This window comes from Peromyscus maniculatus, chromosome 19 (genome assembly GCF_049852395.1).
Source record: "Peromyscus maniculatus bairdii isolate BWxNUB_F1_BW_parent chromosome 19, HU_Pman_BW_mat_3.1, whole genome shotgun sequence".
NCBI classification, from domain to species: Eukaryota; Metazoa; Chordata; class Mammalia; order Rodentia; family Cricetidae; genus Peromyscus; species Peromyscus maniculatus.
Genome location: NC_134870.1, coordinates 11,253,953 through 11,266,811, shown reverse-complemented (window position 1 = coordinate 11,266,811; position 12,859 = coordinate 11,253,953). Strand labels below are relative to the sequence as shown.

Sequence of the window (12,859 nt, the reverse complement as noted above, 5' to 3'; positions counted from 1 at the left end):
TACTTTGGGGGCTGCTGAGATATCTCAGTGGGTAAAGGCACCTGCTACTAAGCCTGACAACTGATTCCAGGTCCCCACAATGGAAAAGGAGAGACCCAATTTCTACAAATTGTACTCTGGCTTCCCACAAGCAAGCTGTGGCTCATGTGTCCCTGTTCTCTCTCTCTCTCTCTCTCTCTCTCTCTCTCTCTCTCTCTCTCTCTCTCTCTCTCTCTCTCCTCTCTCCCTCAAGTAAAATAATAATTTAAGGATCCTATTTACACAGCTTCTCTTTCCTTAGTTTAATCGTGTATAAGTATGTATATACTTCTGAGCCAGGCATTATGGCACACACCTTTAATTCCAGCACTTAAGAGGGACAGTGTGGGGCATTTACCCACCACCCCCACAGCTTCCCAGAGTTTTCTTGAGTGCGAGCAGCAGAAAATATTAGATAGAAGGATTTATAGCGGAGAATCTCGCGGAGATAAACAGATAGAAAATAAAGGATAGCCTCGAGAGGGCCTGGAACCTATTCCAACGGGCCCGGACTGTCTCTGGTCCAGGGTTTTTATAGAGACGCCAAGGGGTGGAGCAAAAGACCTCCTCCCCCAGCACAGCCAAGTGCAGACCATCTCAGACACCTGCACTCAGGCCCGTGGTCCTGATCATCCTCTATTCGGACCTGCTGGGTAAAGCCACGAGGAACCCCAGAACGGGCTCCCACAGGACAGGCAAGTGATCTCTGCCGACCTGATCCATATGTGAGTCCCAGGCCATGCAGGCATACAGAGGGAGACCCATCATAAACAAACAAATAAACAAAAAATAGGAGAAGGAAGGAAGGGAGGGAGGGAAAAAATTAGCGATACATAGGTGTGGTATACACATAATCCTCAGGATTTGGGAGGAAGATTTGAAGTAGGAGGATCATAAGTTTCAGGCTAGACTAGGCTAAGACTGTCTAAAAAAAATTCATATTCTTTGTTCAAGAAAGATAAGCTTTCCTTAGAAAAATCATCAACCTGGGGATTGTACATTGACAAATAAATAGATTGTTAAATTTATAATCTAGACATACACACAAAACTATGTAAGGCACCATCGAAGAGAAGGTAGACAATGAGCCTCTTGCCTGTTCTAATGTTGCAGATAATCAGATAGAGGAAAAAATCAGTGCATACAGGCAGCGAAGAATTTGTTTTGAGAGGAACTCAAAATACTGAGGCCAGGCTGCATGGAGAGGAGAGCTGGCCTGGACAGAGAAGTATGCAAAGCTGAAACTTGTACAGGAACAGGCAGCATTCCTGGACAGAAGAACAGCCTAGAAAGCAAGGGCATCACACAGAGTTCCTCAAACATTAACCCAAATCCTGGCACTGGTCAGATACCAGAGAATCTGATGACAACCAGGTGGGGACTCCACCCAGGACCTGAGAGAATGCTGTTGTTTTGGATAGACAACCACGGTAAGGTGGTCCATGTGTGCCCACACATACACACAAAATAAATAAATTAATAAAAATAAACAATGTGTGTCAAATCAGAAACAGTAAGTGAGAGAATTAATGTTGGATCTCAGGGTGCTTGTCCCCAAAGGATATGTATAAATTCTGGTCAGGTGGCCGTGATAGATTATTGAGCCTTACACTTACAAATGTCTTTAAATGCACCAAGGCCTTAGTGGATTAGTGTTGGGTACCATATTAGAGGAGGTGCCAAGCTCCCCGAGTGTTCTTGCCTCCAGGGCCCTGGCAGTGGCTGACACATGGAGTGTGAGCATACAGCTCTCTAGGAAAAGATGGTAACAGGAAAGGAGCCTACAGGAGACAAGGGCCCTGAGAACTTAAGGGGTGCAGGTAGTCAAACCAATCACTCTGGGGAGCTGAGAAGCATCTTCCTGCTACCTCACTCAGAGTCATTCCTTAAGGGCCAGGGGAACGAGTTCAGATGGTTCCCAGGCTCTGAGGCAAGGAGAGAGAGTAAACATGTTCTTCCACTGCTGAGGATTGATTTTTTTTTTTTTAAGATTTATTTATTTATTATGTACAGTGTTCTGCCTGCATATATGCCTGCTTGCCAGAAGAGGGCACCAGATCTCATTACAGATGGTTGTGAGCCACCATGTGGTTGATGGGAATTAAACTCAGGACCTCTGGAAGAGCAGCCAGTGCTCTTAGCCTCTGAGACATCTCTCCAGACTTTTTTTTTTTTTTCCCCAGACAGGGTTTCTTTATGTACCCTTGGTTATCCTGGAACTCACCCTGAAGACCAAGTTGGCCTCCAATTCACAGAGATCCACCTGCCTCTGCCTCCTGAGTGCTGGGATTAAAGGCATGCGCCACCACCGCCTGGCGGAGATTGACTTTTTGTTTTGGGTTTTTGTTGTTGTTGTTCTGACACAGTGTATTGTTATACAGTCCTAGCTGGACTGGAACTTGCTAGACCAGGCTAGCCTTGAGCATGCAGCAGATCCTCTTGCTTCAGCCTCCAGTGTGCTGAGATTAAAGGCATGAATTCTCATATGTTTCTTTAAATTCCATCCAAGTTAAAAATTCTTAATTTTCAGCTCTGGATGGTGGTAAGAAAACCACCAAAGTTCCAAGTTTCAAAAAGAATGTTTAAAAGGCTGGTGGGGCAAGCATGTAATGCAAGCTACTTTAGGGATACAGAGTCAGTTCACAGCTAGCATAGGTAACTTAATGACTCTGTCTCAAAATCATAAGTAAAACTGAGGGCTGGGGATATGGGCCGGTGGCACAACAGTCACCCAGCATGCAGGAAGCCTTAGGTCCACTTCAGTATGCATGTATGTATATATATTCATATACTTAATAGTGTATATGAATGTATGTATATATATTCATATACATACATGCATACTGAAGGAGCTGATGTGGTGGGCATGCATGTAATCTTGATACTTCCAAAGCAGAGGTAGGAGGATAGCAAGTTTAAATCCATCTTGGGCTATGGAATGAGACCCTGTTCCCAACATCGGGGAGCTGGAGAGATGGAGCAGGTGGAATGATGATTTCACTGGAAGAATCATGAACATTGGTTGTGTTACTCACCAGAGTCCCACACTCAGTACAGTTCTGGTATTCTGATTTCATTCTTTTGGCTATGTCAGTTGCTGGAACTCCCTCTGAAGGAAGGTATGCCCGGCAGTATGGACATGTCCATTTATTATTCTTTATACTGGTCGCAATACAGGATCGGCAGAACCTACTCAAAACAGAGAATAATCAGGAGACATGGCTCAGCACTTGAGTTCATACTGCTCTTCCAGAGGGCATGAGTTCCACTCCCAGCACTCAAGTCTTCTGGCCTCCCAGGACACCTGCACTCATACCCACATATAGACACATACATGTAATTTAAAATACACATACATGTATTTAAAAATAAAATAGCTAGGCACGGTAGTCCATGATTTTAACCCTAGCACTCAGGAAGCAGAGACAGGCAGATCTGTGAGTTCAAGGTCAGCCTGGTCTACACCGTAGGTTCCAGGCCAGCCAGAGTCACACCATGAGACCCTGTCTCAACAAAGAAGGTAGGACCTATAAAGGTCCATCCAACTGCTCCCAGGTAAAAAGACCAGAATCTCCATTCTACTCATGGCTCTGCGTGGAGTTCTAAAACAGTCAATCCAGTTGGGTCTATCAGTCACCTCAGACAGGCTGCTTTCCTCAAGCCACGGTAAGAAGAAGAAGAAGAAGAAGAAGAAGAAGAAGAAGAAGAAGAAGAAGAAGAAGAAGAAGAAGAAGAAGAAGAAGAAGAAGAAGAAGAAGAAGAAGAAGAAGAAGAAGAGAGGAATAATTATCCCCTTAATAAGGTACTTTTTCTTCTCAGAAACCCCACCCTGGAAGTAGTCTCTTATGGAGACACCACTTTTCTGAATTATCCAGAAAAATGTAACTTTTTCTCTTTCTTCCTTCCAAACTCTGGGCATGCTTTCATCCATACTCTGGGTTTTCTCAGTCTCTGCTCCTGCCATGTGGCTGCTTGCCAAACATGTTGGACCCTAACTCAAAAGGCATGACTTTCTCCTCATGTCTAATTTCTTTTATGAATGAGACTAAGAATCTGAAAAAGGAACCTCAGTTTTCCCACTACCATCTCTACCTCCTATAATCTCTACCTGGGATTACAGGAAGCCATCACTTAGCCTGGCTGAAAATATATTCTTGTTTTGTTTGTCTGTTTGTTTTGAGAAAGACAACTGTGCAGTCTTGGTTGGCCTGGAATGTACTATGTAGATGAGGCTGGCCTCAAAGTCATAACATCTGCCTGATTCTACCTCCTAAGTGATAATATTAAAAGCATGGACCATTATACACAACCTTGGAAGTATATCCTTGTAAGAGTATTCATTACAAATGATTCAAATGTGTTCTCCTCCCCCCCAAGACAGGGTTTCACTGTTGTAGCCCTGGCTGTCCTGGAACTCTGTAGACCAGGCTGGCCGCGAACTCACAGAGATCTGCCTGCCTCTGCCTCCTGAGTGCTGGGATTAAAGGGGTATGACACCATTGCCTAACTACAATTGTTCAACTAAAAAAAAAAAAATAACATTCCAAATACAACATCAATGGCTCCAACCTGAATTATCTGCTCACATGACTTATATACCAACAGATAACCCCTCACTCTATTGAAGTCAGAGATGAGACTGCAGAAATACTCAGTTTAAAAAGACCTCAGGTTTTAAGTTGGGATTGGTGGCACACAGCTACATAATTTCAGCACTTGGGAGATGGAGGCAGGAAAATTGTAAATTCATGGTCATTTATAGTTTAATAGCTAATTTGAGTCTAGTCTAGCCTCAAAACAAAACAAAAAAACAAAAGGGAGATAAGGAATAAAATAAAAACAGGGGTATATCCTTTGTCATATTAGAAGAAAATAATTTAAATCTGCACGATAATACACCACTATAATCCCAGTGCTTGGGAAACAGAGGCAGGAGGATTTTAGTCAATCTGGGCTACATGTGAGAGTTCTAGGATAGCCTGAGCTACAATACAAGACCCTTTCCAAAACCAAAACAGAAAAAAACAGTGGTGTGACTCCAAAGGAACCTGGAGAACTGGGGATACTTTTCTAATGGAAACAAAACAAAAAACTACACCAGCTCCTCAAACTCACAGAGATCTACCTGCCTCTGCATCCTGAGTACTAGAATTAAAAGCATGCACCACCATAAAAAACAAACAAACAACAACAACAAAAAAAAAAAAAAACTACACCAGCCTCAGACCACTTTGCTGAGGTTCAGGAGGGCAACTAGGAATCCCAGGGCATAAGCTGAGCTGTGCAGAGGGAGATGAGTAGACACAGGACCAGCCTAAACTCAAGAGGAAGATCACACAAGTTCAAGGCCAGCCTAGGTGCCAGTCCAGAGTACCATGAAAACATGTATTGTTTTTAGTTGAACGTTTGAACCACTTGCAATACATATTCTTCAAGAATACACCTTCAGCCCATAAGCCCTCTCTCAAAACAGGAAACCAGGGCAAAAGCTGAGAGTAACAGAGAGGTAGAGAGAATTAAGCAGGAATTTTAATATTTCATAGGTCATTCTAGGCCCTACAAAAGAATCAACCACTTCATATACTTTCAAGTTTATAGCAAATTTATTTGAGACACTTTGGTGCCTTAAACTGGGTGTGGGAGAACAAACCTGTAAACATGACACTTAGGAAGTCAAAAAAGGATTACAAGTATAATATGATCCTCAGCAAGTTCAAGACTAGCTTGAGCCACACGAGATCCTGTCTCTAAAAACCAAGACTGGGGCTGGAGAGATGGCTCAGGGGTTAAGAACACTGGCTATTCTTCCAGAGGTCCTGAGTTCAATTCCCAGCAACCACATGGTGGCTCATAAACACCTATAATGAGATCCAGTTCCCTCTTCTGGCATGCAGGCAGAACACTGTACACATAACAAATAAATAAATCTTAAAAACAAAACAAGACTGGACTAGGCGTAGAGCTCAGTTGGCAGAGCGCTCGCCTTGCTTGTATGCACCCCAGGTCCCATCCCCACCACTGTATAAACTGGACATGGTTGTACACACCAGTAATCCCGGAAATCCAGAGGTTGAGGGTGGAGGAGTTCAGGGTCATCTTAGCCTCATCAGCGAGTTTGGTATACGAGACCCTGACTCAAAAAGCCAAGACATACCGGTGCCTTACACCAGCAAGTGGCAACAGACAGTGGCAAAGGGAAGAGACAGGCCACATAAAACCACGCCCCTTCTGCAAGTGAAAAGCTGCCAGCTGCATGATCCCAAAGTTGATGCCAGAGCAGATGGGGCTGATGGGGCTAGCCACAGGGGGAGAGACTGACCACAAAGGACAGGAAGGGATGCCTCAGCGGAAGGGAACCAATTGTTCCAGATCTCTCTCCATGTGGTGTTGCTACAGGCTGTGAACAATTGCTGCAATTCATCAACCACCATACACTGTATGAGTCACACTGTTTCACCTCAGTAAAGCTGAGAAGCAAAACAAAAACGTCTCTGTGATGACAGGCCAGTTACAGTAACACTGTGAGAAAGATCCCAGGGCCACTTGGAACACAGGCTCCCTCCTACACAACCCAGGCACAACAGCAGTTGCTCAGAGCATGCTCAGAAAGTTGACATAACAATCAGGAGGAACTGCCCACTAGACTTTTCTGGGAATTCCCAAAGTTCCCACGAAGAAATCGCACTGTGGTGCCTGTAGCTCAGTTGAGGGCGTGCTTGTGCACAAAGCCCCGAGTGCTGTGGTATATGCCTATAAACCCAGCATTTGGAAGTGAGAGCAGGAGGGGCCACAGTTCAAGACCAACCCCACTGACAGAAACAGTTGACCAGCCTGGACTCTATCTGAGCTCCTGTCTCGAAAAGAGTGGGACTCTTTCTACCATGAGGACCCCAGGGGAGAGGAATGGACACTAGGAGAGGAGGGATTTGATTGTCTACCCCGTCCCATCAGGAGGCTGTGAAGTGAGAAATCACAAAAGGAAGGATCAATACAAAGAGAGTATGCAGTTGAAAGGGAAAAGCTGGACGTGGATGTAAATGGCACACCATTTTGAAAATCTTGCTCTAGCCCAGCGTGGTGGGACACTCCTTTAATCCCAGTACCCAGGAGGTGGAGGCTAGGAAGCTCTCGGAATTCAAGACCAGCCTTGTCTACAGGCCAGCCAAGGCTACATAGTGAGACCCTACATCTCAAACAGCAACAACAAAAACCAATCCGCCTCCTTGTTTTCAAAACCTCTGAATGAGGTTGGTGAAATACCCAGTAGTAAAAAGCGTCTGCCACCCGTTGTCTTCTGACCTCCACGTGGGCAACGCGGCACACGCACCCCACATAAAATTAATAAATGTAACTTTTAAATGAAAAAACAACCAACAAAAGGAAACCTTCTGGATTCACTCCCAGGGCTTTGAAATCAGATTTCACACTCAAGTCCAGTCTCCTGGCTCAGCTGTGAGCCTTGTCTTACTAGCCTGGTGCCACTCCAGTGCCATCTCCCAGAAGTGCTGGGGCTGAGGCCCTCTCCAAGGAGTGTGGGTGGCCCTTTGCTCTAGCACCCCGCCTGGCCTCCCTTGTAGCACAGCAGGAGAAAATCAATAAGGAACTCCATAATGGCTCCGCCAACTCTGAAACCAGCTGGAAACTTAATTACATCACTCCTATTTGTTATTTTACGAACCCCAGTCTATTTCTCTAAATTAAGTAATTAGCCAAATCCCCCGTAATAAAGAGGCCGGCAGAGTGCTGGAAGGAAACAGGAAAACACAGCTAAGGACCCAGGAGAGACTCATGTCCCAGTCTCAGGGCAAAAGTGAACTCTAAATGAATTGAAACAGGAAAGAGAAGCGCTGGGGACTTTCTGGGGTGGAGGAGAGGGTCCTGGAGGGGAGAGTTCTGGAAGAGGCTGTTGGCAGCATGTGGCAGCCCTCACCTTCTAACTGAGAGACCCAACACAAAGTTTCATGATGGGTGTGCTGATAAAAAGACGAATTCAAACCTTGAGATGGCTAGTTTAATGGCTCACACCTGTAATCCCACCAGTTGGGAGGCTGAGGCAGGAGGATTGCTTTAAGTTGAAGGCTGGGCAGGGCTGTATAGTGTGTTCCAGGTCAGCCTGGGTTAGAGTGAGAACCTAAAATAACCTTAAAAAAAAAAAAGACATGAGCTGGCAAAGTAAGTATGGAAATGGAGACAGAATGAAGGGAGCCGCTATCCAAAGATAATAGTCACGGGCTAATATTCCACTACGGGGCAAACACACACACACACACACACACACACACACACACACACACACACACACACACACACACACCACAAAAACAAACTAACAAACAGTCCCCTTCAACAAGGAATCCTACTGGTCAGGCCCAAGTACAGCTTCATAGTACAGTATGTGTGTGTATAGTACTTGCCTAGTAGGAATGAGAAACCGAGTTCAGTCCCCAGCACAGCAAGAAAAGCAACCCTATCATGTCTAATATGAACACACACACACACACACACACACACACACACACACACACACACACACACGGTCAGGTGACTGATGCTATAAAAGAACACCAAACTGTACAAACTGTTTTGTTTTGGAGTCACTTATATTTATTAATCCAACCAATAGCCAACATTTCATCTCCAAACCTTCACAGAGTGGTGACACTGTGCTTTTAAAAGGAGTGTTCCACTACAACAATGATGCTCAAGAATTTCCCGATTCTTGTGGCACAAATGGCTTCACACATCACATTCTAACACACTCACAAAGGACATTGGGGTGTTCTTCTGGGGCACGGAGGGTTCGTGTCTAGTCATCAGTTTTTTGGTTTTTTTTTTTTTTTTTTTTTTTGGTTTTTCGAGACAGGGTTTCTCTGTGTAGCTTTGTGCCTTTCCTGGATCTCGCTCTGTAGACCAGGCTGGCCTCGAACTCACAGAGATCCGCCTGCCTCTGCCTCCCGAGTGCTAGGATTAAAGGCGTGAGCCACCACCGCCCGGCTAGTCATCAGTTTTACACTAAAATCACTAGAGAGAAAGCACAGATCACTGGAGCTGGGGATGTGACTCAGTTGGTACAGTACTTGCACAGCATGCACAGAGCTCTGGGTTCGATCCCCAGTACCATCTCATAAACCTGAGTACGTATATCCCCGCCCCCACCCATCTGAGTTTCATGGCCCTGAACTTGTTGCTTCCTTTCTGATGATGATGAAGTCTGAAAGTATGTATGAGGCAGGTGAGGATTTCCAGGAAATTAGAGACTATCTACCACACCCTAATGTTGAATGACAATCAATGGTTTGGCCAAGAAAACAAAACGAAACAAAAACCAATCTAAGAAAAAAGCCTAACTGGCCCTTCATTTACTTAGCTGTAGCCAAAATAACTTCCTTACCCTTCTACCGTCCCCCAAGAACAAGGCTGTACAGAATTAGCCTTTGTTATCAGTGTTCATGTTCAGCTTAGCATGGTGGCACACACCAGCAATTCCGGCATGCCCTCCTAGAGAGGAGAGAAAAGCTCATAAAACTCAGGATGCAAATGAAGTCAGAAGAGACTGTGATGGCTCATCTTCACCATCATCAGTTCAACTGGATTTGAAAGCATGCAGGAGACACACTTCTGGATGTTCTGAGGAAGAGTCAGAGAAGCTTAGCTAAAGAAGATCCAGCCAGAATCTGGGTGGCACTCTCCCATGGGCTGGGGCCTTGGATCGAGTAAAAGTGGGAAAGGATAAAGCCAGCTGCTTCATAATTCATCTCCCTCTGCTTCCTGACTGCAGACAAAATAGGATCGGCTGCCTCATACTCTGACCACCATATCTTCTGTATGCCCAAATAAATTCTGTCTTTTACAGGTTGCCTTGGTCAGGGTCACCAGAGTAACTGACATGTATCCCCAGCCCTCTTCAGCAGGCATGTCTATTTTTCTGGGGCTTGGCCGTGAACCTGGGCTTTGCACATGTGAGACAAGTGCTTTACCAATGAACAGCATCCCCACACCTTTGATTCCCTTTTCTCTTTGTAAATTGTAAAGCAGCTTCCTCTTTAGTTCAGTTTACAGTTTCTATGTAGTAATTCCCTCTTTTCTTAGTTCTCTGACAATATTAAAGCAGATATAAGAAGTCCTTTTCTCCTATTCTACTTTTAAAATTATTTTTTGAGAAATGAGTAATAAATTTAAAATATAAAACCCAAACAAACCCTTCCTAAGTTGCTTCTCGGGCATTTTGTCACAGAAACAAGGAAACGCTCTAGGGCTAGAGAGTTAACTTAGTGGTTAGGAGCACTTCCTGCTCTTCTGGAGGACAGGGTCCTGCCCCGACATCATGTCAGTGGTGCAGACATGGTTGTCCCAGGCCTAGGGGACGGGGCGCCCTCTTCTGGCCCCCACACTGGTGTGCACATACCCACAAATACACCCCCCCCACCCCTAAAAATAAACCATGAACAATTTCTAGTGGAGAGGCCACTCTTGAGTGGAGGGACCTAAGGTTGATCAAGGAGCTCCAGGGACACAGCTCTTCAGGTTCATTGTCCACACTGGGAAAGGGTGTGTGGAAACAAAGCCTGAGTCACCTATGATCCTGTAAAAGAAACCCAAAATGAACTCATTGTTTTACCAAGCTGTACTTGAAATAAACCAGTGGTCTATCACTGGTGTCCTATCTGGAGTGAATAGATGTCTAGTCACACCTCAGGAGGAAAAGCCATAAAACTTCTGTCTACTGTCTTCACCAAGCTCAGTTCTCCCCCAGAGGCTGAAAATAACAAGCACACAGGGACACAGGTCATCGGGATGGTTTCTCTAGAGAGCTCTCACTAACTGATGATACATAAGCAGATAACAAACATCTGTAATACACAATCGGGTGAGATGGTTTCACTGTAAGAAAGAAGTCTTGGAGTTGTTCCTCTCTAAGAATGGAAGCACTGTGTTTGGGGGTGTAGCTCAGTGCTAGACTGCTCACCTCTTGAACTCAAGGGCCTGAGTTCAATCCTTAGTCAAGGGGAAGTGAAACCTCATCAGAGTCTGGTGAATAGAGCGTGCCTATAACCCTAGCATTTAGGAGGCTGGGGTAAGAGGATCTCAAGTTCTAGGCCAGGATGGGCTACATAGCAAGAACCATCTCAGAACAAAACAAACAGAAAACCGCCAGGGTCTCCTTACTCCAGAGAGCCACCACTTTGGAGAGGCTTTATTCATTCTACTTAATCACAAATGGAACATTTTCATCCACTTTCCTCAAAGTGATAAGGAAATAGCCTTAGCAGCATTTCCTTCTAGGAAAAGCATGCACATCTATGACTTTAAGCAGTTGTCTCCACTGAGTGAGAGGGAGATACAGCTCTTCCCATCCTATACCACACCCCAGTTTCATTCCCGACCTCTAGGCAAGTAGCTCTCAATCTTCCTAAGGCCAAGGCCCTTTAATACAATTAATTCCTCATGTTGTGGTGACCCCACCCATAAAATCATTTTCATTGCTACTTCACAACTGTGGTTTTGCTAGTGTTATGAACCCTAATGCAAATATCTGCATTTTCTGATGGTCATAGGCAAACCCTGTGAAAGGGGCGCCTGGCCTTCAAAGGGGTCGAAACCTACGGGTTGAGAACCCTGCTCTAGACCTTTTGGGTAACCCCTTTAGCTTTCACCCACTTCCCCAAACGTACTCCACAGACTCTCTGAGATATTTGTGTTTGCTTGTTTGTTTTTGGTATTTTGTGATTCTGGAGACCGTGTCTCCTTATGCCGTCCTAGCTGGCTAACACTTGATGTTCAGGCTGGATTTACACTGTGGCAGTCTTCAGGATGCTACATTTCAAACTCTGTGGTTACGGGTATGCCCCCACCAGAACCAGCTATAGGCAACTGCATTTTAAATTCTCTTTACCAGATTGCTAAATGTTCAGTAGGCTTGTAGTGGCTATTCTTGGTTGTCAACTTGGTAGTCAGCATCTAGAATTACCCAAAATCCAAAAATGGAGGGCACATCTATGAGGGATTTTTTTTTTTCTTAATTTGAAGTACGTAGATCCACTTCTAATCCAGGTCCAGGTAGGAGGACAAAAGCCTTTGATCCGGATCTTGAGGCAGGAAAACACACCTTTAATCTGGGCCACACCTTCTGCTGAGGCCATGGGAGACCAAAGCTTTTGCTCTGTCTGTTTGTCCTTCCCTCAATAGCATGTCCATTCCCGGGCATTACAGCCTACTTCTTCAGGATTTTAGCATATATTGAAGACCAGTTGAGACATCTAGCCTCGTGGACTGAACAACTACTGGATCCCTGGACTTTCCATTCACAGCCAGCCATTGCTGGATTACCTGAACTACAGCCTGTAGTCATTCTAATAAATCCCCTTTCTATACACAGATTCATCTGTACATTCTGTTACCCTGGAGAATCCTGAGTAATACAAAGCCCTTTCATGAGTTTATTAAATCCTAGGAATTGTCTCTAACATTTCTCTCCTTTGTCTACCATGTCCAGTTGGAAAACTAATTATTTGGCTGTTTTTATTTGAGTGTGTGATACTCAGGGATCAAATCTCAAACCTTGTGCATACTAGGTAAGAACTCTGCCTCTGCAAGATACCCTGTGGTGGTTCGGAGGAGATGCCCTCCATAGTTCTGGGTATTTGAATATTTGGTCCCTAGCTGGTGGCAGTGTTTGGGAAGGCTTGGGGATTGCAGCCTTGTTGGAGGAAGCTTATCACCTGAGGCAGACTTTGAGAATTTAAGGACTCTGTCCATTCTGAGTTCATTCTCTCTGCTTCCTGCTTGGGTTCCAAGATGTAAGCTCTCAGTTTCCAGCTGCCAAGCCTCCACTCTGCCATCA

At 44.9% G+C, this 12,859-nt stretch overlaps 1 protein-coding gene across 3 annotated transcripts in view; it reads right to left on the bottom strand.

Annotated features, from left to right (window-relative positions):
- Positions 1-12,859, bottom strand: part of Rnf125 (ring finger protein 125) — a 90,039-nt gene that overhangs the window by 10,912 nt on the left and 66,268 nt on the right. For all 3 annotated transcript variants that reach the window (XM_076554788.1, XM_076554786.1, XM_042263671.2), the window contains one exon: positions 3,054-3,207. In XM_076554788.1, the coding sequence (XP_076410903.1) occupies positions 3,054-3,095 (42 nt within the window). In that variant the 5' untranslated portion in view covers positions 3,096-3,207. The remainder of the gene's footprint in view (positions 1-3,053; positions 3,208-12,859) is intronic.